This window comes from Myotis lucifugus, unplaced genomic scaffold, assembly GCF_000147115.1.
Source record: "Myotis lucifugus unplaced genomic scaffold, Myoluc2.0 scaffold_56, whole genome shotgun sequence".
NCBI lineage: Eukaryota > Metazoa > Chordata > Mammalia > Chiroptera > Vespertilionidae > Myotis > Myotis lucifugus.
In genome coordinates, this window is record NW_005871104.1 from 3,996,398 (window position 1) to 4,024,039 (window position 27,642).

At 42.8% G+C, this 27,642-nt stretch overlaps 1 protein-coding gene across 5 annotated transcripts; it reads right to left on the reverse strand.

Annotated features, from left to right (window-relative positions):
• Positions 1-274: 274 nt before the first annotated feature.
• Positions 275-27,591, reverse strand: CNOT8 (CCR4-NOT transcription complex subunit 8). Of its 5 annotated transcripts, XM_014456157.2 has the most exons (8): positions 27,438-27,591; positions 13,131-13,314; positions 12,081-12,274; positions 5,741-5,902; positions 4,789-4,933; positions 3,430-3,540; positions 3,110-3,155; positions 1,578-1,715 (listed from the first exon to the last, which is right to left on the reverse strand). In XM_014456157.2, exons 2-7 carry the CDS (start codon positions 13,245-13,247, stop codon positions 3,132-3,134), a joined length of 753 nt encoding a protein of 250 aa, XP_014311643.1. In that variant the 5' UTR covers positions 13,248-13,314; positions 27,438-27,591; the 3' UTR covers positions 1,578-1,715; positions 3,110-3,131. The 5 variants fall into 5 exon arrangements, with proteins under 5 accessions (XP_006089158.1, XP_014311645.1, XP_014311644.1 ...); XM_006089096.3 differs by lacking the exon at positions 3,110-3,155 and having other exon boundaries at positions 275-1,715; XM_014456159.2 differs by lacking the exons at positions 3,110-3,155; positions 13,131-13,314 and having other exon boundaries at positions 275-1,715.
• Positions 27,592-27,642: the final 51 nt, after the last annotated feature.

Genomic DNA, 27,642 nt, shown 5'->3' on the forward strand with positions numbered 1-27,642 from the left:
AGCTAATTCACCACATATATAATGAGTGGTCCCAGGAAATAGAGTTAAAACTGGTTTCCAAGTAAGGCCAGATAATCAGCGACGAGTGTGAAGTGTTCCACTTACACGGCTGCTCATTAAAAGCTTCCTTCAAAGCGAAGCTTTCTGTATGCGAGCCAACTTGTGGAAAACGGAGGCAAGACTTTGGGGATAGACAAGATGCTCTGTTACCAACCGTTAAAATGTCCATTTCTAGAGCCAGGAATTCATAGCTATAAAAGATCAAACCTGCATGCCAGTAGTTAAAAAGAAATCTTTATTATACAAAATTAAAAACATAAATATATTTACAAGCATCTTAAATACCAGCTTATAATACTTGACATTTTTGAATCATTTCAAATTGAGTTTTCTATAAGCTTTTAAAATGCAAGACTATTCATCCACTTCAGTGAGTTACCAGTTTCATTTCCACCATTGCAAATGGGTTTTCAAAATTGTCCATACTGTCATTTAAAAAAAAAAAATACAGTGTACTTTTTAAATGACTAGTTTTGGGAGGGGGGGGTGGAATCACAGTCCTGAGCTTTCTACCCCAGTTGTGCGATATTACTCCACGAGAACTCTGTAAAACAAATTCCTTACTGCCCTGTTTATATGAACTACTAAAACTTTTTGAAGATTCACATTTCTGGTACTCACATTAATCCATCTCCCTAACTTCTCAGGTTTGCTAAAAGGAAAAGCGGAAAACAGAGAAGAGAGGTGGGGGAATACAAATGCCCATCTGAAATCACAACAGACTTAGGATTCAAAAATCTGATCTTAACTAATTTCTCAAATCTGCGATTTTGTTATATGAAAACATAAAATGATTTCAAATGATGCACATGTGACAGCAAATCTCAGTGGCACAATAGGATGTAAAGACACTTAAGTGGTTAACTTAATGCCCACTCTGGTGTTCCTTATGAATAAAGAGTAGACAGGTTCAGTAGAATTTTTTTTTTTAAGGTAAGTTATTATCTGGTCTTCAAATTTCAGCACTGAGCATGTAATTCATTTCCATGAGGAAAGCAAATGTCCTGGAGAAGGGTCAAAAAAAGGAAAAGACTCAACACCTATCACCCACACTTAAGAATACCATTTTGTTCTACTTTTCCTGGAAGCCCTCAGCTCAGCTGAGAATCAGAAGTCTTCATCCTCAGAGATTAGCAACAAATTTAAAAGAAAAAGAATGACAACAGGTAAGAGTTATATACATTTTACTAGTTTGTTTCTCACTCGTCCTGGGTATTTAAAAAGGTGTCAAATGAGCCATGGATGCTGGTGGCAGGAGGCAACTGGAAAAGAGGCCTAGGGATGAGGAATACATAAGACTTGTTTACAAATTCAGAGAAAACTGCCCTCTTCTGGATCTAAAAGACTTCTTTGTCTTTAGTAAAACAGAAGTCCTTCTGCGCAGTGGAGATGGTAAGTACAGCTTGCTCAAAAGTAGCGGTTTCTCTTGGGGAGGAAGGTAAGTATACAGTCAGCACAGTGAGCACCATTCTGGGGCCGGCCCGCTCCGCGGAGCCTCGCCACCATCACTGCTGCATGTTGTTGATGATCGCCAGGATGCTCATCTTCTCCTGGGCAGAGTCCACATCCTCATTCTGCTTCTGGGCCACTCCCGTGCCCAGGCCATAGAGCCGCCCACAATACTTGGCATCATCAATACTGTCCTCAAAAAACAACTGCAGAATGGGACAGAGAACCCGTGGTAAGAATCATGCCAAGTCTCAATACTACCACATCAGCACTTCCCGGCTCTCTTAGAGCCCTCAAAATGTAACCAACTAGAAATTAATTCCATACAGAAAGGTTCCAAACCTTTCCATGCTCCTTTGTGAACAGACCTATTTTCCATGAGTTCTTTTACTACTAGGATCCCTGTGCTGCTGCTGCTGTTTAAGTACAAATGTCCCATTTCGTCCCTTCTCTTTAGCAGGCAGTGCAATGGTTAGGAGCTTGGGCTCTACAGACTGACTTCCTGTGTGACCTTAGGAAAGTCACTTAAATTCTCCGTAAGCCCCTGTTCCCTATCTATAAAACAGTAATATTGTAACGAGTGAGATAATGGACATTAACCACTTATAACAGGACTTTATTTCAACCCTGGCACAACTGGGCAGAATGACTTTGTTGGGGTGCAGGGGGGCTTGTCCAGTGTAGGATGTGTAGCAGCATCCCTGGCCAGTAGCACACTGCCCCCTCAAGCCTAACCCCCAGGTTGTGACAACCAAAATGTCTCCAGACACTGCAAAAAGTACTTTGGGGGACAAAATTAGGAAGAATGATGCTGTCAGCTTTGTTTTTTCTCAAGATTGCTCTATTTGGAATCTTTTTGTGGTTCCATGTAAATTTTAGAATCGTTTGCTCTATTTCTGTGGAAAATGCCATTGGAATTTTTGCTTTGGGTAGTATGGACAGTTTAACAATATTAACTCTTCCAATCCATGAGCACGGATTATTTTTCCACTCATCTGTGTCATCTTCAATTTCTTTCATCAATGTCTTATAGTGTTCAGTGTACAGGTCTTTGGTTAAATTTATTCCAAGGTATTTTATTCTTTGTGATGCAATTATAAGTGGGATTTTTTTTCTTTAATTTCTTTATATTTCATTATTAGTGTAAAGAAACCCAATAGAATTCTGTATATTGATTTTGCATCCTGTAACTTTTTTTTTAAATTGATTTTGGAAGAGAGAGGAAGGGAAGGAGGGAGGGAGGGAGGGACATTGATTTGTTGTTCCACTTGCTTATGCATTTATTGGTTGCTTTTTGTATGTGCCCTATCCGAAGATTGAACTTGCAACCTTGAAGTATCAGGACGATGCTCTAATGAACTGAGCTATCCTGCCAGGGCTAGTATCCTGCAACTTTACTGAATTTATTAGTTCTAACAGTTTTTTGGTGAAATCTTTAAGTTTTCCATAGATAATATCATGTTGTCTGTAAATAGAGTTTTACTTCCTCTTTTTTGATCTACATGCCTTTTATTTTTCTTGCCTAACTGTCCTAGCTAGAACTACCAATACCATGTTGAATAAAAGTAGCAAGAGTGGGCATCCTTGTCTTGTTCCTAACCTTAGAGCTGTTGATTTTGATGTCAGCTGTAGGATAAGTGGGTGGTCTACCAAACGTGTTCACATAATAGAAATTAGAAGAAAAACAAATAATTATAACAATTAGAGCTGCTAGGAACACCAAATATACTTTTAGATTTGGGCATGCTGAGTGGCCTCCATTTCAGAATGCTTCTTTGCTTTCCAAACTATATTTAATATACTGAACATCATAACAAACAAAAACAAAAAACTGCTTTCAATGTAGTTATCAACTTCCAATAGACACTATAAATTTCAACAAACCTCAGCGCACAAAGGTCATCCATCTCCTTGCCTTACCTCTTTCATCCTGAAGAATGCCATTCCTGTCAGCAGTGAGTCTGAGCCTGCCTGATGCTGCCTTCCAATTCTCTGCAAATCTAACTGATCAGCAACTTCCTGAAGACCTCCCTGGAGATGTAAGGAAAACAAAGATAATATTACAGACCCAACACTCCCCTACTAAAGTCAATGAAGCCCATTCTTGAGTTTACTTCTTTTGGTGATGTAACAGGCCATTTACTTAACAGGCCTTACCCTAGCCCTCCAAATGATACATTGTGTTATGTTCCATTTTTCACTCCTTTTTTCTCTTTATCATTAATTTTGTCAGATCTTTGCTCCATAAAATATTAACTGCTATAAAACAAGGTTTAAGAAATAGTAAATGCCAGCCCTGGCTGGGTAGCTCAGTTGGTTGGAGCATCGTCCCAATAAACCAGGGTTTCAGGTTCAATCCTCGGTCAGGGCACATATAGGAAGCAACCAGTAAATGCCTAGGTGGGTTGAACAATAAATCAATGTCTCTCTCTCTTTCTCTTGCTCTCTCTTCCTTCTTTCTCTCTAAGGTCAATAAATAAAAATTATTTTAAAAGAAATAAAAAAAGAAGTAGTAAATGCCAATCTAATACACAACAGCAAACCTCTTATATCAATAATATATTTAGGGTAGTGAGTTCTTAAACTATCTAGGGAAGCAACTTTCCACCTTTTCCATTTCATGGCACACAAATTAACTGCCAAAATTATGCGGCATACTATTTTTTTGTCGATCTGACCCTTTTTGTTCCAAAGTGACTTTTTCAAAAATCAAGTGTTTATAACTGTATGTAAGGATATCAAGTACCAAGAGTTAATCAGATACAACCTTATTATGTGATGTGACCAATAAAACTCAACGCTTATTATATGACCTATATATTTATGGTTCAAGACAGGGCATTCACATCGGACAGCTATGTGTTGGCTGTTGTCATTTTTTTATTTGATAGTCTAAGGGAAAAAATGTCAATGCCTTTAACTAAATAGTCAGGTATTACAGGTTTTGCGGCACACCAGCTGAAAACTGCTGGTGTTGGGTTAAGAACTCCTCTGATCGGAGTCTGGTATGCTATAGACCCCATTCCTGACAAACTGCACATACACCTCCTGTTACCAACCGGTATAGACCTTAAGTGAAGAAAGCCTGCCTTATGAGAGAAGTAGAGGACTCCCTTCATGCCACACAAATTCCTGTGGCAATTACCTATATATACAACCTGTCTAGTACAATGTTGGCATCTAGGAGGTACTCAAGAATGCCTGCTGAACAAATAACAAAGCAAGGTGATAAGTCTGCTTTTTTTTGCTGTTGTTACTATTTTAAGAAAAATATTGTACCTTAAGATTTTTGCAACTCTTCATCAGGTATTTCACATCATAAATGGATGGGAAGAAAAGGTTCAGAATATGAAAGAATTCATGTTCCTCTTCTGGCAAACGAGAGTCAGTAAGTAACTTTACCATGTAGCCAAAGTCATAGCCACTGCAAGGAGAAGAGGAGGCACTAAGTGAAAAAGCAGCAGTTATTAGGCCCCCGCATTCAACAACTTTACTTCTCAAAATTTATGATGCTACCACCTTTCAGTATTCCAAAGTAGTTTACCGTACTGTGATCTGAACATTCCATTAAAAAACAACACAAACTAATATGGAAGAAAACTCAAAGGTTTATAAATGTGTGTTTTATTCATCAAAAATTCAGAAGTACTGGCCGTGGCTGGGTAGCTAAGTTGGTTAGATCATCATCCCAATTCATCAGGATTGCTAGTTCCATCCCCAATTCAGGGCACATACAAGAATCAACCGATAGACCTGGCCAGTATGGTTCAGTTGCCTAGGCATCATCCCGTGCAACTGAACGGGATGGAAAGGTTGCTGGTTCAATTCCTGGTTAGGGCACATGCTTGGGTTGGGGGCTCAACCCAGTAGGGGGCATGCTGGAGACAACCAATCAATAATTCTCTCTCACCATTGATGTTTCTGTCTCCCCTTCTCCCTTCCTCTCTGAAATCAATAAAAATATATTTTAAAAATAGTAAGAATAAACAACCAAGTGCTTCGATCCTCTCCACCCACTACTTTCCACTTGGAATACACCCACTGGCAGCTACATGATAGAGCCCATTACTGTGTAACACAAACCAATATGAGCTCCAAATTGTTTTTTGAAAAACAAACATGAGTAATAGTTACCATGTCAACTTCATAACTGCTAGTGACCAACAGAAGAGAGCGTAAGAATTCAATTCCCTGCTCCCAAACTGAGAGCTACACATTCTCTGGGGCTGACCTGTGAAATGAAAGCCATTTGACATTGTCACAGAGAACCACCCCTGATGTCATAAGCAGCTCCGCAAAGTGCAGTGTGTCAATCCCTTCCTCTTCGTGCTTCTGAAACTGTAGTCCTGAGTTTGCAAGGAGATCTATGGAATCCTGAGAGTACATGTCCTCTCTAAAAAAGAAGGTGTTCATGTCTTAGTTGATGGATAATGTAACAGAAGTACTAGTGGGTAACAGCATATCATACAACAAGTTTTCTTTAAATCTTTCATTATTTAAGAATACAATTCCTTCTTTCCAGTATTCCAGCAAGCATAAAAAGAAGATGATCTTATCTCTAACAGATACAAAATGTGATTTTTCCCATAAAATGTCCTAATTATAAAATATCCACATTTTCCAATTTTTAAAAGAAAAATCTCAAATAGAAGAAAATGGAAAAAATTTATATATATACATATAGACCCTAACATGCAAATAGACCGAACGGCGGAACAACGGAACAACTGGTCGCTACGACGTGCACTGATCACCGGGGGTGCGCGTGGAACATGGCGGGTGTCAGCAGCAGGCAACAGAGTGCAGAACATGGCGGGCATTGGCTGCGGCAGGATGGTGGAGCAGGTGAGCGGGGACACTAGACCAGGGTGCCAGTCACTGTCATCGGGGTGAGCCTCTGGTGGTTACCGAAAATACTTTGCTCCTGTGTGCCACAGTCCTGCTAGGCGCTCACACCCGCTGCCAGCACCCAGCGCCAGCCCTGATCGCGCCTGAGGGCTTCTCTACCTCCCCCTGCTCCTGAGGGATGATCGGGGCAGCAGATGATGCTCTCACACACTGACGGTGCTGGCCCCGCTTGCACCTGCTGCTGGCGCCGGCCCCAATCGCTCCACGCCGCCAGGAGGTGTGAGCGGGGCCAGTGCTGTCAGCACATGGGAACGGTGGCGGGAGCGGGGCTGCTGGCAGACAGGGGACCAGGGGCCATGGCGGGAGGGGCCAGGCGGGGGCACAGAGGATGGGCCGAGACCTGCCCCTGTGCCCACCTCAGCCTCGTGGCCCACAATTCCTTTCAAGGTGCACAAATTCGTGCACTGGGCCCCTAGTACTCTTATAATGTTCCCCCATGGAAATAATAACTATTAACAACTCGGTTTATATAACCTTGCAGACTATTTTCTCTGCCTACACATACACGCCTCCATCCCTTCACCTTTATAACACAGTTCATCTTTCTAGATCAATACTCAGACATATCACAGTCTTTGTAATGCTGGCATAATATTTCACTGTAAAGATATATCCCTTAAACACAAAAATATTTAGAATAACACAAAAGGAGGGAAATAACTCATTTTCCATCAGAGTTCACTGTTTTCCTTTCTTTTGTTTTTCACATAAATTTAGGTGATATAACTGGCAAGAAAACCACCACAATTTTAATTTTTTTCACTAAATTAAAACTGGTGTTGAATTACAATCTTTTGCTCTACCTTATGTAAACATTTTAAATACAAATCCTGCAATAAAGTTATTATATTATTTTGCATATTATATTATCATTATGTTACAAATAACAGGCTTTGGCAATGGACTAGAAAAATGCAGTTAAAGGAACAATCCAGATTATCTCCTAAAATAATTCTTTGAAAGTCAAAACACATGGATAACAATCAAAAAATGATTCCTGAGCCATCAAATGCTCTTGGTGCCTAGTTAAACAAAGCAGTGTTGGAGCCTAGCTGTGGCCAGTGTGGCTCAGCTGGTTGGAGCATCATCCCATACACTGAAAGGTGATGGAATCAATTACTGGTGCAGGTGCAATCCCAGGGATTATGTATGGGAGGCAGCCAATCGATGTTTCTCTCACATAGATGTTTCTCTTTCTCTTCTTCCCCCTTCCTCTCTCTAAAATCAATGGAAAATATATCCTCGGGTGAGGATTAAAAAAAAGAGCTGGGCTGCCCAGCCCGTGTTGCTCAGTAATTGAGCATTGACCTAGGAACCAAGAGGTGGCCTGTTCGATTCCCAGTTCAGGGCACATGCCCAGGTTGCAGGCTCAATCCCCAGGAGGGGGGTGTAGGAGGCAGCCGATTGATGTTGTTCCCTTCTCATTGATGTTTCCATCTCTCTACCCCTCTCCCTTCCTCTCTCTCTAAAAATCAATAAAAACGTTTTAAAAATTAAAATTACTGGGGCCTAATAAGAAATACAGAAACACTACCTCAAACAATCAGCAAAACGATAGTGTCCCCTCAATATGCCCCTTAAAATTTACATCACCCTCAAAAACTGAAAAAGACAATTACCATATGATCCAGCAATCCCATTTCTGGGCATATATCAAAAAGAATTGCAAACAGGGTCTTGAAGAGACATTTGCATATCTATCTTTACAGCAGTACTATTTACAATTGTCAAGAGGTGAAAACAACCCAAATGTCCATCAACAGGTGAATGGCTAAACAAAATGTGGCATATACTAGTACATACAATGCAATATTATTCAGTTTTAGGAAAGAAATCCTGCCACATGCTACAACATGGATGAACCTTGATGACTCTATACTAAGTGAAATAAGCCACTCATAAAACAACTAGAGGCCCGGTGCACGAAATTCGTGCACGTGAAGGGGGGGGCGTGTCCCTCAGCCCAGCCTGCACCCTCTCCGATCTGGGACCCCTTGAGAAATGTCCAACAGCCCGTTTAGGCCTGATCCCGGTGGGACATCCCTCTCACAATCCAGGACTGCTGGCTCCCAACCGCTCGCATGCATGCATGCCTGATTGCCCATAACTGCTTCTGCCTGGCAGCCTGACCACCTCCTAACCACTCCCCTGCCAGTCTGATCGACACCTAACTGCTCCCCTGCCAACCCGATTGCCCCTAACTGCCCTCCCCTGCTGGCCTGGTCACCCCCAACTGCCCTCTCCTGCAGGCCTGGTCACTCCCAACTGCCCTTCCCTGCTGGCCCGGTCACCCCTAACTGCCCTCCCCTGCAGGCCTGGGTCCCCCCCAACTGTCCTCCCCTGCAAGCCTGGTCACCCCAACTTCCCTCCTCTGCTGGCCCGGTCACCCCTAACTGCCCTCTCCTGCAGACCTGATCGCCAACTGCCCTCCCTTGCAGGCCTAGTCCCTCCCAACTGCCCCCCCCCCCCTGCTGGCCATCTTGTGTCCACATGGGGGTGGCTATCTTGTGTGTTGGCATGATGGTCAATTTGCATTATTACCTCTTTATAAGATAGGATAGATACTATAGGATCCCACTTAAACAGAAAGTAGAATGGTGGTTAACAAGAGCTAGGGGAACGGAAAAAAGGATGGTTATTTAATAGGTATACAGTTTCAGGCTTGCAAAATGAAAGTTCTGGAGGTCTGTTTCACAACAGTGCAAAGACAGTAAATTTTATTTTTTACCACATTTTTTAAGTTACATCAAAATTTTCCCATTACCAAATAGCCTTGTTTCAACTACCTTTGATTAGCACCCACTCTATGTCTTATTTTTATTATGAAAAATACTAATAACCCTCTTTTACAGATAAGGAAACTGAATTACAAAAGGAAAAATAACTGACCCAACGTCAACCAGTAAAGAAATGGCAGAAATTCAAATACTGATCTCTTAACTGGGAAACTGACTTGACTTTAAATAGCTTTATTGAGATACTAGAGGCCCAGTGCATGAAATTCAGCTCAGGCATCCCTCAACTCAGCCTAGACCAGTGGTCGGCAAACTCATTAGTCAACAGAGCCAAATATCAACAGTGCAATGATTGAAATTTCTTTTGAGAGCCAAATTTTTTAAACTTAAACTATATAGGTAGGTACACTGTTATTAACTTAATTAGGGTACTCCTAAGCTGGCCTTTGCTAAAAACATCCTCAATCTGATTGAGGTACATTCGCTGAGGTCGACCCCTTCCAACTCTCCCATCCACACTAGTCTTGTATACTTGTTTCGTCTATCTCCTTTCGTTCATCCTCTCTATATGTCCAAACCATCTCAACATACCTTTCTCAATCCTCGACACTACATCTTCTTTCACTCCACAACGTTCCCTAAAATTAACTTAATAAACTTTACTTAAAGTTTTAAGTCTTAGTTAAACTATAGGTACGTTGAATAAAACTTGATATCATACTTAATAACGATATTATTTATTGATAAAATTAAATTCCTTACAATATCCATAAAATTAAGTCATGACAATAACTGGCCCAGGCCGAAAACTGACTTCTGCGCATGGGCCACGAAGTTTCAATCGCACTGTACGTGCGCGCCCTCATGTGGTATTTTGTAGAAGAGCCACACTCAAGGGGCCAAAGAGCCGCATGTGGCTCGCGAGCTGCGGTTTGTGGACCATTGGCCTAGACCAATGATGGCGAACCTTTTGAGCTCGGCGTGTCAGCATTTTGAAAAACCCTAACTTAACTCTGGTGCCGTGTTACATATAGAAATTTGTTGATATTTGCAACCATAGTAAAACAAAGATTTATATTTTTTATATTTATTTTATATATTTAAATGCCATTTAACAAAGAAAAATCAACCAAAAAAATGAGTTCGCGTGTCACCTCTGACACACGTGTCATAGGTTCGCCATCACTGGCCTAGACCCTCTCGCAGTCCCAGAGCCCTCGGGGGATGTCCGACTGCTGCAGAGGCATGAGAGGCTCCTGCCTCTGCTGCTATGCTCGCCAGCCATGAGCCAGGCTTCTGGCTGATTGGAGCTCCCCCTGTGGGAGCGCACTGACTACCAGGGGGCAGCTCCTGCGTTGAGCATCTGCCCCCTGGTGGTCAGTGAGTGTCAAGCGCCCAGTGTTCCGCTGTTCAGTCAATTTGCATATTAACCTTTTATTATATAGGATAATTCCCATACTACACAATTCACTCATTTAAAGGACACAATTCAATCGTTTTTCGCAAAGCACAGATTTGCAATCATCACCACCAATTATAAACCATTTCATCACCTCAAAAGGAAACCCTGTCTCATTAAGCAATCACTCCCCATTATCCCATAATCTCCCCATTCCCTGCTCTAGAACCACTAATTTATTCTAGATGTGCCTATCTTGGACATCTCAAATAAACAGAATCATATATGTGGGCTTTTGTGCCTGGCTCCTTCCTCTAAGCATGCTTTCAAAGTTCATCCATGTATAGTATATATCTGTACTTTATTCCTTTTTACTGCTCCATAACATTCAATTCCATGGATATACTGTTTAATTTATCCATTTGTCAGTTCACAGATATTTGGATTGCTTCAACTTTTGGGCCTTCATGAATAATGCTGCTATAAACATTCACTACAAGGTTTTGCATGGATATGTTTTCTAATCTCCTGGACATATGCCTATGAGTAGAATTGCTGGGTCATATAGTAACACTCTGTTTAACCTTTTGAGAAACAGCCTTTCTAATTGGACTGTTTTCCAAAGAGGCTATGCCATTTTACATTTCCCCTAACAATGTATGAATATTCTAATTTCTCCACATCCTCCCCAACATTTATGTCTTTTTATTATAGCCATCTAGGGGTATAAAGTGGTATCTCACTGTGGTTTTGATTTGCCTTTCTCTAATGACACAATTATGAGCAACTTGTCATGGGCTTATTAACCACCAGAGGCCCGGTGCACAAAATTTGTGCATGGGTAGGGTCCCTAGGCCTGGCCAGCGATCAGGGCCAATCAGAGCCTTCCAGCTGTTGGCCAGGGCCTTTCTTCATTCCCCGCCGCCCCTTGGTGGTCAGCACATGTCATAGCAAGCGATCGAACTCCCGGTCAAACTCCCAAAGGGACACTTTACATATTAGCCTTTTATATATATAGAAGATAGATAGGTTTGTATATCTTCATTGGAGAAATGTCTATTCAGATATTTTGCCCATTTCTAATTGGACTATTTGTCTTTTTATTGTTGACTTGTGAGAGTTTTAAGGGGGACTTTACTTTGAGATTATTTATTTCATCCTCTGCTTGACTGCTCTGTCCAACCCTTACCTGGGTTTGGTGGAAATAAAACTTAAAATTAATAAATTCAATTAGAGCCCTAGCTGGTTTGGCTCAGTGGATAGAGCGTCGGCCTGCAGACTGAAAGGTCCCTGGTTTGATTCCCAGTCAAGGGCACATGCCTAGGTTGTGGGCTTGATCCCCAGTAGGGGGCTTGCAGGAGGTAGCCAATCAATGATTCTCTCTCATCATTGATGTTTCTATCGTTCTCTCCCTCTCCCTTCCTCTCTGTAATCAATAAAAAAATATATTTTTTAATAAAAAATAAATTCAATTAGAAATTACAATCTGCACAAATGTTGCAGACCTAAGAAGTATCTCAGACACTTACGTAAGGTTGAATTTGAAGTTGAACTGCCAAGTGTTGATTCCAGAAGGGTATTCTCCCTTCTCATTCGTGAATGTAAGGCCCAGCTGGATAATTTTTAAAAGGTCAACATTGCACCGCAAAAGCTGATACTGGTAATCTATGGAACTACGAAATTCACCAATTGGTCGCACCACAACACCTGGAAATTCTGTGTCCTGGAAAAAAAAACCACATAAGGTTTCACAAAATAGTGGATACTGAATTGATCATTCATAAACAATATTTTTACCTCAATTTATAAAAGTTATGTGACAAGCCCCAAGATTGAGCAAAAAAAAAAAATCTATCTTAAAATACTGATCTTGTTGACATCTACAGAAGCACGAAAATCACAAAGCTTTACACAACAACTTGGAGATCCTAGCAGGACATTAATAGAAGTAGGTGATAAACTATAGGTAGATATATAGGCAATTAAGAACATTCTAAGTTCAGAACAATATAGAAATAAAAATATAGAAATAGAGAAGTGAAAATGCCAATCAGAAAAAAAGGAGTAAAGCAAAACTGGGTATGAAAATGGTTAGGAGTTGCGGCAGCTTCCATGCCTCCTCTAAAAGAGGCCCTGGATATCACCATGATACACACATGTCCCTAGTCAGCCACTCAACGTCAGGCAGGAATGTGGCCCCTATACTGCCAGATCTTTCCAATTTTTCTAGAGATGGAAAAAATCTGGAATTTAAGTAGGTCCCTTGATTTTTAAATGCTGACAATTTTTTAAAATTGTTTTAAATACTATACAAATGTACCATATCTGTGAGACAGATATGCCCTATGGCTTTAAAGACTTTCAAACACAAAGTAACATTACAAAACATCAAGGCATTAGAGGTTACATCCTTCTCAGACACATTGGCTACCCTTGCTGTTTCATAAAAGCAATATAAACTTCTATCATGTTTAATATGCCACCACTTCAGTGTGATCAATTATTTCAAAATCTCTAATTAAATACTCCCTAAATCCATACCAGAGTTGAGTCAAAAAACGTAGAGTAGAGCTCTTTACCATGGCAATATAACTGTAACTGAGCACAATTTCTCGAATCTTCCTCATCTCTTCTTCTAGATTGCTGGCCCAGACTTCACAGATAACCTGGCTATTCTCCACAAGTGCTGCGGGCATCCTGAAGAAACTTGAGAAGTCACTTTCAGCTGACTATGACAGAGGGCAAGCCAATGGTTGATCTGACCTAAATTCAAAAACACATTGCGCAATCACATAAATTTACACAATGGCTTAAGATGTCAAAAAAACAAAGGCATCAAAACAATAATTTATCATCACTTACCAGTTTAAGCTAAAACATTGAGACTGTCATATTATTTACCACACACACACACACACACACACACACACACACACACACGTATTTCTTTAACCTAAAGAAACTAAAATTAAGAAACCTGAAGAAACTTTTGCCCACACTTCCTTTAAATAAAAGGGGAATAAAAATCACTACCCTACACCAGCTTTCAGCTCTCTCTACAACACCTACAGACTGAAATAGTCCCGTGACCATAAAAATGCCCTTATCTGTAACTTTCACAGCACTTTGCTCAGAGATCACATAATGGGAACTTTTCTAAAGAAATCACTTTAGCCAGTTTAAATGTACCTGGATGCTTTGAAAGCCTGAAAGAATGTGGACCTAAATTCTCACACTTAAAGTCTTTACGCTTATATGATGAATATGGGTCTGGGACTCTCTCCCTTCCCCCCAAAACAGGGAAATTCTTTTCCCCTACAATTTGAAAGTCAAATAGAAGTAGAAGCAATTAACTAACTTAATATAGTGCCTCTTTATTTTTTTTATTGATTTCAGAGAAGGGAAAGGGAAACATCGATGAGAGAGAATCGTTGATCGGCTGCCTCCTGCACACCCCCTACTGGGAATCGAGCCCACAACCTGGGCATGTGCCCTCACCAGGAATCCAACAGTGACCTCTTGGTTCATAGGTGGATGCTCAACCACTGAGCCACACCTAGGCTATAGTGCCTCTTCAGATTTGTGCAAATGGTGATTTAAGTTGTAAAATACTTGCTAATTTCAACCTTAACAATCACAAGAAAAATGTGAATTTGAGTTATTAATGTCTACTTTTAAACACATAATATTTTAAAGAAGCGAAGCAGTGCCCTGACCGGTTTGGCTCAGTGGATAGAGAGTCGGCCTGCAGACTGAAGGGTCCCAGGTTCAATTCCGGTCAAGAGCATGTACCTTGGTTGCGGGCACATCCTCAGTAGGGAGTGTGCAGGAGGCAGCTGATCAATGTTTCTCTCTCATCGATGTTTCTCTCTATCCCTCTCCCTTCCTCTCTGTAAAAAAAACAATAAAATATATATTTTAAAAAAGAAGCCAAGCAGCAATTCAACAATCAAGATAGAGAAGATAGCAGGTATGAATTCTACCAAAACCAGAATGGAGTATATTCTGGGAGGAAACTGGGGAGGGGACAGTATTCTGCAAGATAAAACTCCAAATGGTTCAGCCTCAGAGTATGCTGTTAATTTTAGCAAACGATGCAACGTAAGATGCTTAGTTATAAAAAGACTAAGGAAGTTATCATATAAGCATTTACTTAAAAGGCAACCCCACCACATGGATCCTCAATATAAGACGGTCACGTGCATTTTAGTTTCTAGGAATTTCTCCCTGAATATACAATGAAATTCCTAGAAATAGTAAAATGCACATGACTGTCTTCCAAAGGACAGATCAAGGAAAATCTCTGCTTTCTACTTTCAAATTACAGTAAGAATCTGGAAAACAAAACTGACATTCTCAAGTGTCATCATTTCTCCAAGAAACTTTTAAGAAATTAATCTGTTGGTTTGTCAGTAACCCTCAAAGATTCCATATTTTTAAGGCACACTACACTTTGAGGTGTTTCTCTAAAATCATAGCAGACTTTCCATAAATATTCTGAAATTGAAGTAGACTGTGGTATCTACATAACAAATATAGGTGGACACTCCTTAAAGGCAGAATCCATTCTTCTCATTTTCATTCTGTACACAATGGGCATGAATGAAAGGTTTGCAAATGAACAAATAAAGAACATCAGAAAAGGGCAGAAGTTCAGACTGAATGTGGATCTCTCTCTCTCTCTCTACATATATATATATATATATAGAGGCCCGGTGCACAAAAATTTGTGCACTCGGGGGGGAGGCGGGGTCCCTCAGCCCGGCCTGTGCCCTCTCGCAGTCTGGGACCCCTCGGGAGATAACGACCTGCTGGCTTAGGCCCGCTCCCAGGTGGCAGAGGGCAGGCCCAATCCCTAGGTGCAGCCCCTGGTCGGGCTCAGAGCAGAGCTGATTGGGGAGTTGGGGCGCCACCCCCTGTCACGCACAGAGCAGGGCAGATTGGGAGGTTGCGATGCCACCCTCAGTCACGCTCAGGGTAGGGCCGATTGGGGGGTTGGGGCACCGCCCCCTGTCATACTCAAGGCAGGGTCGATGGGAGGTTGCGGCGCCACCCCGTCACGCACAGAGCAGGGCCAATCAGGGGGTTGGGGCTCCGTACCCTGTCACGCACAGAGCAGGGTCGATCAGGGGGTTGGGGAGCTCCCCCTGTCATGCACAGAGCAGGCCGATCAGGAGGTTGAGGAGCTCCCCCCGTGTCACTCACAGAGTAGGGCCGATAGAAGAGTTGGGCACTGCCCCCTGTCACACACAGAGCAGGGCGGATCAGGGGTTGGGGCGCCCGCACCCTGTCACACTCAGGGCAGGGCCTATGGGGAGGTTATGGCTCTACCCTGTCACACACAGAGCAGGGCCCGTGGGGGGCGGTTGGGGCGCCGCCCTCTATCACCCACAGAGCAGGGCCGATTAGGGGGTTGGGGCGCCGCCACTGTCACACTCAGGGCAGGGCCGATGGGGAGGTTATGGCTCTACCCCGTCACACACAGAGCAGGGCTCGTGGGGGGCGGTTGGGGCACCGCACCCTGTCACACACAGAGCAGGGCCGATCAGGGGGTTGGGGCGCCGCACCCTGTCAAACACAGAGCCGCAGGGCGATCAGGGGTTTTGGGCGCTGCCCCCTGTCACGCTGATCCCGGAGCCGAGAGGCCTCTCGGCTCCGCTGATCCCGGTGCTGGGAGGCATATTACCCTTTTACTATATAGGATAGAGGCCTGGTGCACGGGTGGGGGCCGGCTGGTTTGCCCTGAAGGGTGTCCTGGATCAGGGTGGGGGTCCCCACTGGGGTGCCTGGCCAGCCTGGATGAGGGGATGATGGCTGTTTGCAGCTGGTCACACCCCCTTCAGGATGGGGATTCCCACTGGGGTGCCTGGCCAGTCTGGGTGAGGGGCTGAGGGCCGTTTTCAGGCTGGCGGGTGACTGAAGCTCCCAACCGCTCCTTTTTTTCTTTTTTCTTTTTCTATTCTGGGCCAGCTTTAGCTCTGAGGCTTGGCTCCAACTCTTAGGCCTCAGCTGCTGAAAGCAGGTATCTGGTTTGTTTGGGTTCTATAATCGATACACTGTTTCAACTCCAGCTCTGAGATCTCGGCTGGCTGAAAGCTGGTTTCAGGGGTTTTGTTTAGCTTCTATATTTATAACAATGTTTCAAACTGCAAGCTCAGAGGCCTGTAACAATGTTTCAAACTGCAAGCTCAGAGGCCGGCAAGGCAGGCGGGGAACCTTGGCTTCCTCCGTCACTGAAGCAAGCAAGCCTCCTGTTAGCTTCAAGCTGCCTGGCTGCCGGCCGCCATCTTGGCTGGCAGTTAATTTGCATATCGCCCTGATTAGCCAATGGGAAAGGTAGCGGAGGTACGGCTAATTACCATGTTTCTCTTTTATTAGATAGGAGATATACATATATATAAAAGATTAATATGCTAAGTGTCCCTCCAACCGTCCGACTGGTCACTATGATGCGCACTGACCACCGGGGGCAGATGCTCAATGCAGGAGCTGCCATGATGCACACTGGCCATTTACAAAGAAATGGCACTGGAGAGCATTATGCTAAGTGAAATAAGCCAGTCAATGAAAGAAAAATACCACATGATCTCATTCACTTATGGATAATAAAGACCATTATAAACTGATGAGCAAAAATAGATACAGAGGCAGAGCAGCCTCGAACAGACTGTCAAACTACAGCGGGAAGGCCGGGTAGGGTTGGGGGCAGGAGGGGAGGGTAAGAGATCAACCGAAGGACTTGTATGCATGCATATAAGCATAACCAATGGACATAAGACACTGGGGGGTAGGGGAGGCCAGGGGATTGTCAAGGGCGGGGAAAAAAGGAGACATATGTAATATTCTTTGTAATACTTTAAGCAATAAAACAATTTTAAAAAATACCACATGATCTCACTCATTTATGGATAATTAAGACCATTATAAACTGATGAGCAAAAATAGATACAGAGGCAGAGCAACATCGAACAGACTGTCAAACTACAGCGGGAAGCTGGGGAGGGCTGGGGGGTGGGAGCGGGGGTAAGAGATCAACCAAAGGACTTGCATGCATGCATATGAGCATAACCAATGGACACAAGACACTGGGGGGCATGGGAGGCTAGGGGAGGGTCAAGGGGAGAAAAAAAAAGGAGACGTATAATACTCTTTGTAATACTTTAAGCAATAAAACAATTAAAAAAAAAAAAAAAGAAATGGCACTGCAGACCTTGTGCTGACAAAGCAACACTTGGCTTCCCCCAAGTGGGACACAGGCCCTGCCACCATCCCGGAGCGACACCCCACCAAATCGCAGCCCACAGCCCAGCCCAGTCTGGAAACGGTTGCTGTGAGCACCTGGCTTCCTCTCCCTAGCACAGTGATGGTGAACCTTTTGAGCTCGGCGTGTCAGCATTTTGAAAAACCCTAACTTAACTCTGGTACCGTGTCACATATAGAAATTTGTTGATATTTGCAACCATAGTAAAACAAAGACTTATATTTTTAATATTTATTTTATATATTTAAATGCCATTTAACAAAGAAAAATCAACCAAAAAAATGAGTTCGCGTGTCACCTCTGACACGCGTGTCATAGGTTCGCCATCACTGCCCTAGCGACTAGCCTCCTTGGAGTTTCTTCAGCCCAGGAACACAAATTGCTTTATAGCCAGGTGGAAACATTTCACACTTTAACCAAATGTCTGTGAAGCATTTTCCCATGCCTCATCTCATTTGATCCTCACAGAAGTCCTGAAGTAGGTAGACAGGACACTCAGTGGAATCCTATTTTCATTAGCCAGAAAACAGAGATTTAGAATGTTTAGAAACATAACCCAACTGAAAAGAAGTAAGAAATGGTAGACCATGAAAATGACTTCAAGTTTTCTCACTGTGCAGAATATAGTCAAACACTGCTGCAGTTAAATATTTTACCCTTGCCAAAACCGGTTTGGCTCAGTGGATAGAGCGTCCGCCTGCGGACTGAAAGGTCCCTGGTTCGATTCCGGTCAAGGGCATGTACCTTGGTTGCGGGCACATCCCCAGTGGGAGATGTGCAGGAGGCAGCTGATCGATGTTTCTCTCTCATCGATGTTTCTAACTCTCTATCTCTCTCCCTTCCTCTCTGCAAAAAATTCAATAAAATATATTTTAAAAAATATATATATATTTTACCCTTTGTTCTCCCTGCGTGACCTACAATAATAATCTGCTTTGTGTTGATATTTACTGCTGTGTTGTTGACAATTACCTGAAAGAGAAGTTGGGGTGCCTCAATGGGCTGGAAAAAGTTTAGTTGCATCAGAAAGCAGGTCTAATTAAGCAAGTTTATTCTATATATATAAAAGGCTAAGTTGACTCGCACATATGCAATACACATAAAGCACTCGCTGATGCCAGTTGCACACGTGTCTCAATCTGTCATTGTTGATCGTGAATTTGGTTGACACTTCTATTATGAGAAAGGGAAAATAGCGATATTAAAATATTTCTTCTAATTAATTTCCTTTCAATGTGCACGAATTCGTGCACTGGGCCACTAGTCTAAACATAATTAAGAAAATGTCAGGACTCAGAATTTTAGGTTCTAAACCAGTGATGGCAAACCTTTTGAGCTTGGCGTGTCAGCATTTTGAAAAACCCTAACTTAACTCTGGTGCCGTGTCACATATAGAAATTTGTTGATATTTGCAACCATAGTAAAACAAAGATTTATATTTTTGATATTTATTTTATATATTTAAATGCCATTTAACAAAGAAAAATCAACCAAAAAAATGAGTTCGCGTGTCACCTCTGACATGCGTGTCATAGGTTCGCCATCACTGTTCTAAACTATGCTTACGGTTTTCCCCAGCAAAAGGGCTTTAAACCATTTCTACGCCCATTAATGTAAAACCAATACCACTTAGCTTCCTTATTTTCCTAACTGAAACAATTCACTTCCTTTTTGGTGCCATTTGAAACACAACCGTAAATCACTGTAGAGGAAGTATCACTTCCATAAAAGCAAAAGCAACCAAGAGACCCAAGGGAAAAAATGCCTTTGGCCTCCAAGCAGTAAAAAGCAAGCTTAAAAAGAGGATAATTAGGTATTTACACTAAAACCTTAGAACCAGGCTCCCCAGCTAAGAAACTCTTATAATTATATCAAAATAACTCAAGAAACAATCTGAAGAGGCTCCCTCTAGTCAAGGACAGTATGAACATCATTATGAATAATTACTACAGTGCATTAAAACTTCTCAGAGAGGTTTATATCCATTAGTTTATAATGAACTAAGAAAAACTTAATTGGTCATCAGTGGAGAATGGTAGTGAATCAACTTATTTTTAAAATTGTATCTTGTCTTTCTGATATAAACTGTACCTCGAAGCAATCACATAGCTGAGGGTTTCTCTTCAGAAAAGTTATCCAGCCCTGACCGGTTTGGCTCAGTGGATAGAGCGTCGGCCTGCGGACCCAAGGGTCCCAGGTTCGATTCCGGTAAAGGGCATGTACCTTGGTTGCGGGCACATCCCCAATAGGGAGTGTGCAGGAGGCAGCTGATCGATGTTTCTCTCTCATCGATGTTTCTAACTCTCTATCCCTCTCCCTTCTTCTCTGTAAAAAATCAATAAAATATATATTTTAAAAAAAAAAGTTATCCAGCTAACAAGGGAATATAAAATGAAAGGAAAGAACATCATTATTGTGTGACTCCTAATGAATAATCATAATGGCATTTACATGGAATAAGCACAAAAGGCAAATCAATAAAGACAGAAAAGTAGGCTACAGTAGTGGGATGGGGATAGGAGTTTAACGAGAAATGGGCATGAGGTATCTTCCTGAGGTGATGGAAATGCTCCCAACTCAATTACAATGATTGCAGAACTCAGTAAATTTTCCAAAAATTATTAAACTATACATTACAATGGGCAAATTTTATAACATGTAAATTATACTTCAGCTTTGAAACTTGTTAAAATAATCACAATGGCTGTTATCACAAAAAGCAACAAGATATCATGTGCCTCTTGACAAAACACATCACTACTATGAAATAGTCACACACCATTTAAGGAGAGACTACGTCTAATAAATGCATCATTACATAATTTCATTCTTGTGCAAACATCACAGCCCAGCTGTATTGCTCAGTTGGCTGAGTGTTGACTTATGAACCAGGAGATCACGGTTCCATTCCTGGTCAGGGCACATGCCTGGGTTGCGGGCTCGATCCCCAGTGGGGGGCGTGCAGGAGGCAGCCAATCAATGATTCTCTCTCATTATTGATGTTTCTATCTCTCTCTCCCTCTCCCTTCCTCTCTGAAGTCAGTAAAAATATATATGCAGCCCTAGCTGGTTTGGCTCAGTGGATAGAGCGTCGGCCTGCGGACCAAAGGTCCAGGGTTCGATTCCGGTAAGGGGCACGTACTTTGGTTGCAGGCTCCTCCCCGGTCCTGGTCCTGGTTGGGGCGCATATAGGAGCAACCAATCAATGTGTTTCTCTCACATCAATGTTTCTCTTTGTTTTTCCCTCTCTCTTCCACTCTCCCTAAAAATCAATGGAAAAATATCCTCAGGTGAGGAGTAAAACACACACACACACACACACTTAAAAAAAAACATTGTAGCCCTGACCAGTTTGGCTCGGTGGATAGAGTGTCAGCCTGAGGACTCAAGGGTCCCGGGTTCGATTCCGGTCAAGGGCATGTACCTTGGTTGCAGGCACATACCCAGTAGGGAGTGTGCAGGAGGCAGCTGATCAATGTTTCTCTCTCATCGATGTTTCTGGCTCTCTGTCCCTCTTCCTTCCTCTCTTTAAAAAATCAAGAAAAAAAAAAATCGTAGAGTGCACGAACACAAACCTAGATGGCACATGGCCCACTTCACACTTCGCTACATAATATATACCCTATTGCTCCCAGGCTACAAACCTGTGCAATGTTATTGTACAAAACAACACAAGATAAATCAAGCACAAGAGAAAAGAATGCAATTAAGAGATTCAGTAAGCACCAGATGTATGAGACTGTTGCAGGTGTAACATGATATATTATTGTACAGCAAACTTTTTTTGTAAGTAGAAAGAATAACCTCTAAAACAGTGATGACGAACCCATGACACGCGTGTCAGGTGACACGCGAACTCATTTTTTTGGTTGATTTTTCTTTGTTAAATGGCATTTAAATATATAAAATAAATATCAAAAATATAAATCATTGTTTTACTATGGTTGCAATATCAACAAATTTTTATATGTAACACGGCACCAGAGTTAAGTTAGGGTTTTTCAAAATGCTGACACGCTGAGCTCAAAAGGTTCGCCATCACTGCTCTAAAATAACACAAAAAGTAAGTACATAAACCAGTAATATGGTCACTTATTATAATTGTAAAGTATTATGTACTGCATATAATTGTATGCCATACGTTTTTAATCTTCACCCAAGGATATGTTTTTATTATATGAGACAGACAGACAGACACATCAATGTGAGAGAGAAACATCAATTAGTTGCCTCCCATATGCGCCCCTAGAACCCAAAACCTAGGTATGTGCCCTGACCAGGAATCAAACCTGCAACCTGTTGGTGTGCGGGACAATGCACCAACCAACTGAGCCCCCATGGGCAGGGCTATATGCTACACTTTTATATGATTGACAGTGCAGTAGATTTACACCAGTATCACTTCAAAGACATTAATAATGTGTTTCACTTAAATGTAAGGATAGCCATGATATCACTAGGCAGTAGAAATTTTTCAGCTCACTTATAATCTTACTAGAGGCCCAATGCACAAAATTCATGGAAGAGTAGGCCTTCCTTCCACCAGCTGCTGGCACCAGCTTTCCTCTGGCACCGGGACCCGGGCTTCCCTCATAGCCCTGGCTTCGTCCAGAAGGTCGTCCGGAAGGATGTGCGGTCTAATTAGCATATTATGCTTTTATTATTATAGATAGGACCACCATAGTACATCAATCTATCGTTGACCAAAATATCATGCTGCACATGACTGTCGTTTTGCGGGGGGGGGGGGGGATCTAATTTGAATCTGACCACACCTCTAGATTTAACTATCAATTTACAGGAATTATAGGGGACAAAGGAACAAGTTAAATAGGACCACAGAAGTTCAATCAGCACCCTGGCTGGGTGGCTGAGTTGGTTGGAGTGCCATCCCAATATGCCAAGGTTATGGTTTGATAGTCAGGGTACATACAAGAGTCAGCCAATGAATGCATAAGGGCAACAATAAATCGATGTTTAAAAGAAAAAGAAATACAATCAGCAAAATACAGAAACCACTGTGGAGCCCAGCCGGCATGGCTCAGTGGTTGAGCATCGACCTAGAGCATCAACCTATGAACCAGGAGGTCATGGTTCGATTCCCAGTCAGGGCATATGCCCAGATTGCGGGCTCGATCCCCAGTGTGGGGCATGCAGGAAGCAGCTGATCGATGATTCTCTCTCATCATTGATGTTTCTATCTCTTCCTCTCCCTTCCTCTCTACAATAGAAATATATTTTTTTTAAAAAGGAAGGAAAGCCAGAACCGGTTTGGCTCAGGGGATAGAGCGTCGGTCTGCGGACTGAAAGGTCCCAGGTTCGATTCCGGTCAAGGGCATGTACTTGGGTTGTGGGCACATCCCCAGTAGGAGGTGTGCAGGAGGCAGCTGATCGATGTTTCTAACTCTCTATCTCTCTCCCTTCCTCTCTGTAAAAAATCAATAAAATATATATTTTAAAAAAAAAAAAAAAGGAAGGAAGGAAGGAAGGAAGGAAGGAAGGAAGGAAGGAACGAACCACTGTAGAAATCTAAAGAACCATCCAACTTCTTCAACAAATTGCAAGAAATAAAAGTAAGAGAATAGCCCTGGCCAGGTAGTTCAGTTGGTTTAAGCGTCATCCCCATATGCCAAGATTGCAGGCTCAATCTCTGGGGGCACATACAAGAAGTAACCAATGCCCAGCCTGCGTGGTTCAACCTCTGAGGTTGAGCGTCAACCTACAAACCAGGAGGTCAGGGTTCAATTCCCTGTCAGGGCACATGCCCGGGTTGCAGGCTTCATCCCCAGTAGAGGGCCTGCAGGAGGCAGCCAATCAGTGATTCTCTCATCATTGATGTTTCTAACTCTCTCTCCCTCTCCCTTCCTCTCTGAAATCAATAAAAATATATTTAAAAAAGCAACCAATGAATCCATAAATAAGTGCCACAACATTTGGGAAATATAATGAACAACATAAACTGATGAACAAAAACAGAGCCAGAGGGGGGGGAAATATTCTAGAATATAATAGAAGTAACCCTATTATTTGCAGATTTTTAATGTTTCCTACAACTTTTGTGATATCATACTATGTTAGTACAGTTTTGGTAATATTATTATACTTAAAATCCTTTTATTCTTGAAATATTAATGTTTATTGCATGTAACATTATTATATTTAAAACCATTTTTCTTGAAATATTAAGGTTTACTGCATGTAACATTATTATATTCAAAATCGTTTTTCTTGGGGGGAAAAAAAACTAAAAAAAAAATCCATGTTTCTCTCTCTCCCTTCCACTCTCTAAAATCAGTGAATAAATTTTAGAAAAAAATTTTTGTTTGTTTAATCCTCGGCCAAGGATATTTTTCCATTGATTTTTAGAGAAAATGGAGGGAAAAGAGACAGAGAGAAACATCAATGTGAGAGAGACACATCGAATAGGTATTGCCTCCTGCACACACACCTGACAAGGACTGGGGAACCTGCAACTGAGGTACATGCCCTTGACCGGAATTGAACCTGGGACCCTTCACTCCGCAGGTCGATCGATACTCTATCCACCGAGCCAAACCGACTAGGGCTAAAAAAATTTTTTTAATAGTAAAAGACTCTCAGGAGACTTATCAACCCATCAAAATGTATAGGCCTTAGTTGGATCCAGTTTTAAACAAACCATTGTGCGGGGGGGGGGGGGGGGGGGGGGGCTCTCACATTTTTGAGACCTTAAGAAGTTTTAACAATGACTGGCTGGTTTTACTTTTCTGTTTTAGGTTCTTGTGAGGGTTCCCCCAACCCCCCCTTTTTTGGTTACATTAAATTGTGGTTATGATTTTTAAATGAGTCTTTATCTTTTGAAGATAATGCAAAGTATAGATGATTGATACTAAATGTGGGGTTCTGTCTCAAAATAACAATGGAGAAAACTCCTCACAACTTTATATAATGCTGTCTTCCTATGCATTTTATAAATAAGAAACTGAAATTCAGAGACATTAATTTAAAAAGGCAGTATCATGCCCTGGTTGAGTGGCTCAGTTGATTGGAGCGTTGTTCCATACACCTAAAGGTTGCAGGTTCGATTCCCAGTTAGGGCACATAACTAGGTTGTGGGCTGGTTCCCCAGTTGAAGGCAACCATTCAATGTTTCTCTCACATCGATGTTTCTTTCTTTCTCTCTCCCTTCCACTCTCTCTAAAAATTAATGAAAGCACATCCTCGGGTGAGGATTTAAAAAAAAAAAAGGCAGCAGCATGACTTCATTTGCAAGAGAATTTTTTAAAAAAAGCTAACCAGCCCTAATCGGTTTGGCTCAGTGGATAGAGCGTCAGCCTGCAGACTGAAAGGTCCCAGGTTCGATTCCAGTCAAGGGCATGTACCTTGGTTGCAGGTACATCTCCAGTAGGAGGTGCACAGGAGGCAGCTGATCGATGTTTCTCTCTCATCGAAGTTTCTAACTCTCTATCCCTCTCCCTTCCTCTCTGTAAAAAAATCAATAAAATATATTTTTAAATAAATAAAATAAGCTAACCACATTGTTATACATATCTGACAAATGGGGAACACAAAAGCAGACTATTAACAAAAAAATATGTTAAGAAATTCTTGCACCAAACCTTCATCTAGAAAAACTTGGGAAATAGCTTGTAAGCCCCTAAATGTAGTGCCACTCAAAAATTGAAGAGGAATCAGCCCTAGCCGATTTTGCTCAGTGGTTAGAGCATCAGCCTGTGGACTGAAGGGTCCCAGGTTCAAATTCAGCCAAGGGCACACGCCCGGGTTGTGGGATCGATCCCCAATGTGGGGCATGCAGGAGGCAGCTGATCAATGATTCTCATCATTGATGTTTCTATCTCTCTCTCCCTCTCCCTTCCTCTCTGACATCAATAAAAATATATTTTTTAAAAAACTGAAGAGGATTCATATTATGCACATTCACCTTAGTATAAATAACTGGGTATGCTAGCCAAAAAGAGAAATAATAATAATAATAATAATAATAATAATAAACAGTGCCAGCAATTCTGCTTGCCACTTTCCATTCAGTGAGGACTTGCTCCTGAATGAGCCTAAGATGGGAACCACAGACATAATATTCCCCTCGGTTAGTCTTCCTCCTTTTAAGCCTCTCAGTACGTGCCTCTCACAGAGTACGCTTCATAGTGCACAATGACTAGGTTCTTCAAGTATCTATTTGTGCAACACAGTCCCTAAAGGTAACCTAAGTACTTTATCTGGTTTAGGACCAAAGAAAGAGTAACGAGTTTCAAAGCTGAAGGAAAAACTGAGTCTGCTGGATTTACTGAGAAACGGGCCTGCCATCTCCATAAATGCAACTTCCTAAGCAATTTTTAAGGATGAATTTGATCGCATGCAATAGGCTGACTTTAAAATGACTCCACATGAGCTACTCCACTCCCTAAGAAAGCAAGGACAAGCACTAATTGATACCTGTTGTTTCCCAGCACTAGATTGTACAAGAACAAAAGGTCCCTCTCTTTCTCTCTTACACACACACACACACACACACACACACAGAATTACTGAGGTCCCTGCCCTGTGCTGATCTGTAGTACAATCTGTTCAGGTCGTTCCTGACGACCTATAGAGTAAGACAACTCCAAAACAAAGCTTGTTTACCCAGGAAAGCTCTGAAGAGCAACTAATGATACAGCCACCTGAAAGCTTTCTCCGCAAGCAATCCAGCGCCAGCTTGGGAAAAGAACGTTTGGTTTTTCTGGTTTTAAGACGAAGTGTGCAAAAAAAAAAACACCAATAAACATCACATCCCCCCTGCTAGAGGCTGAACAAAGGCTTGGCGGCCTTTGCCCGCGATGGAAAAGGAAGCAGAGGCACGTTAGGAGAGATGGCAGCCACTTGGAAGAGGGTCCTCTCCATAAACGCCCACGGTCGGTGGTCGCCGCCGCCGCCGCCCTCCTCGGCCTTCCCCCCAAAGAGTCAGAAGACACTACCCTGAACTGAACCTCGGTACCACCACCCGCGGCGGCCAGGCCTGAGCGTCGGCTCCTCCGGAGCCACAGCTCCGGCTCATAAAGCCATAGCACGGCCGGGAAGGTGGCGGGGCCACAGGAACCAAGGGGGAGGGGAGGGGGGGCAGCCTGCAGGGTCCAAACTCGGTCCTTTCTTCTACACAACGGCCGTCACTATTCGCCTCCGGTTCTGGACGACCCACCCACTTCACACTCCTCCCTCCCCTCCTCCTCCTCAGCCCTCCCCGCTTTTCGTGCAAAGGAATTCAAATTGCAGGCCCTAGCGTAGGAGCAGGCAGACCTAAGTTCGAAGCCACACCACCGACTAGCCACGGGGCTCTGCATGAATCACTTAGCCTCCGGCACGCCTCAGTCTGCCTACCCCGTAAAATGGCTTTAACAACTGCATACAGCTCGGCAGACTGCAGTGGAGGAGCCTATTTCAGGTGCTTTGTAAAGTCCTGGCACACGTCCCTGGAGTATTATTGCCCTGCGGAAGACGCTGTTTACATTACTACTGTCCCATGGGCCTCTTCAGGTCTCGCTCACCCTGCCTCTCATCACGCCCCGTTCTCCTTCCTCCCACAGGCCCAGAGGGCCCCCCCACACCCTCTGGCCGCCCGTTCCTCTCCGGTCGGCGCGGGCCCGCTTACCCTGACAGGCAGGCCCGCGAGAGCTGGCGGGCTGGCGGGCGGACTCCGCGGGAGCGGCGGTTGCGGCCCCTGACCCGGCGCTCTCTTCCCTCTGCCCCGGATCTGTTCCTAGGATCCAGCTGACCAGCGAGATGGGCGCCCTCGTACGCAGAGCGGCTTTACGTACCGCCCACCAAACACCCTGGCTGTGCCACTCTACCCACCC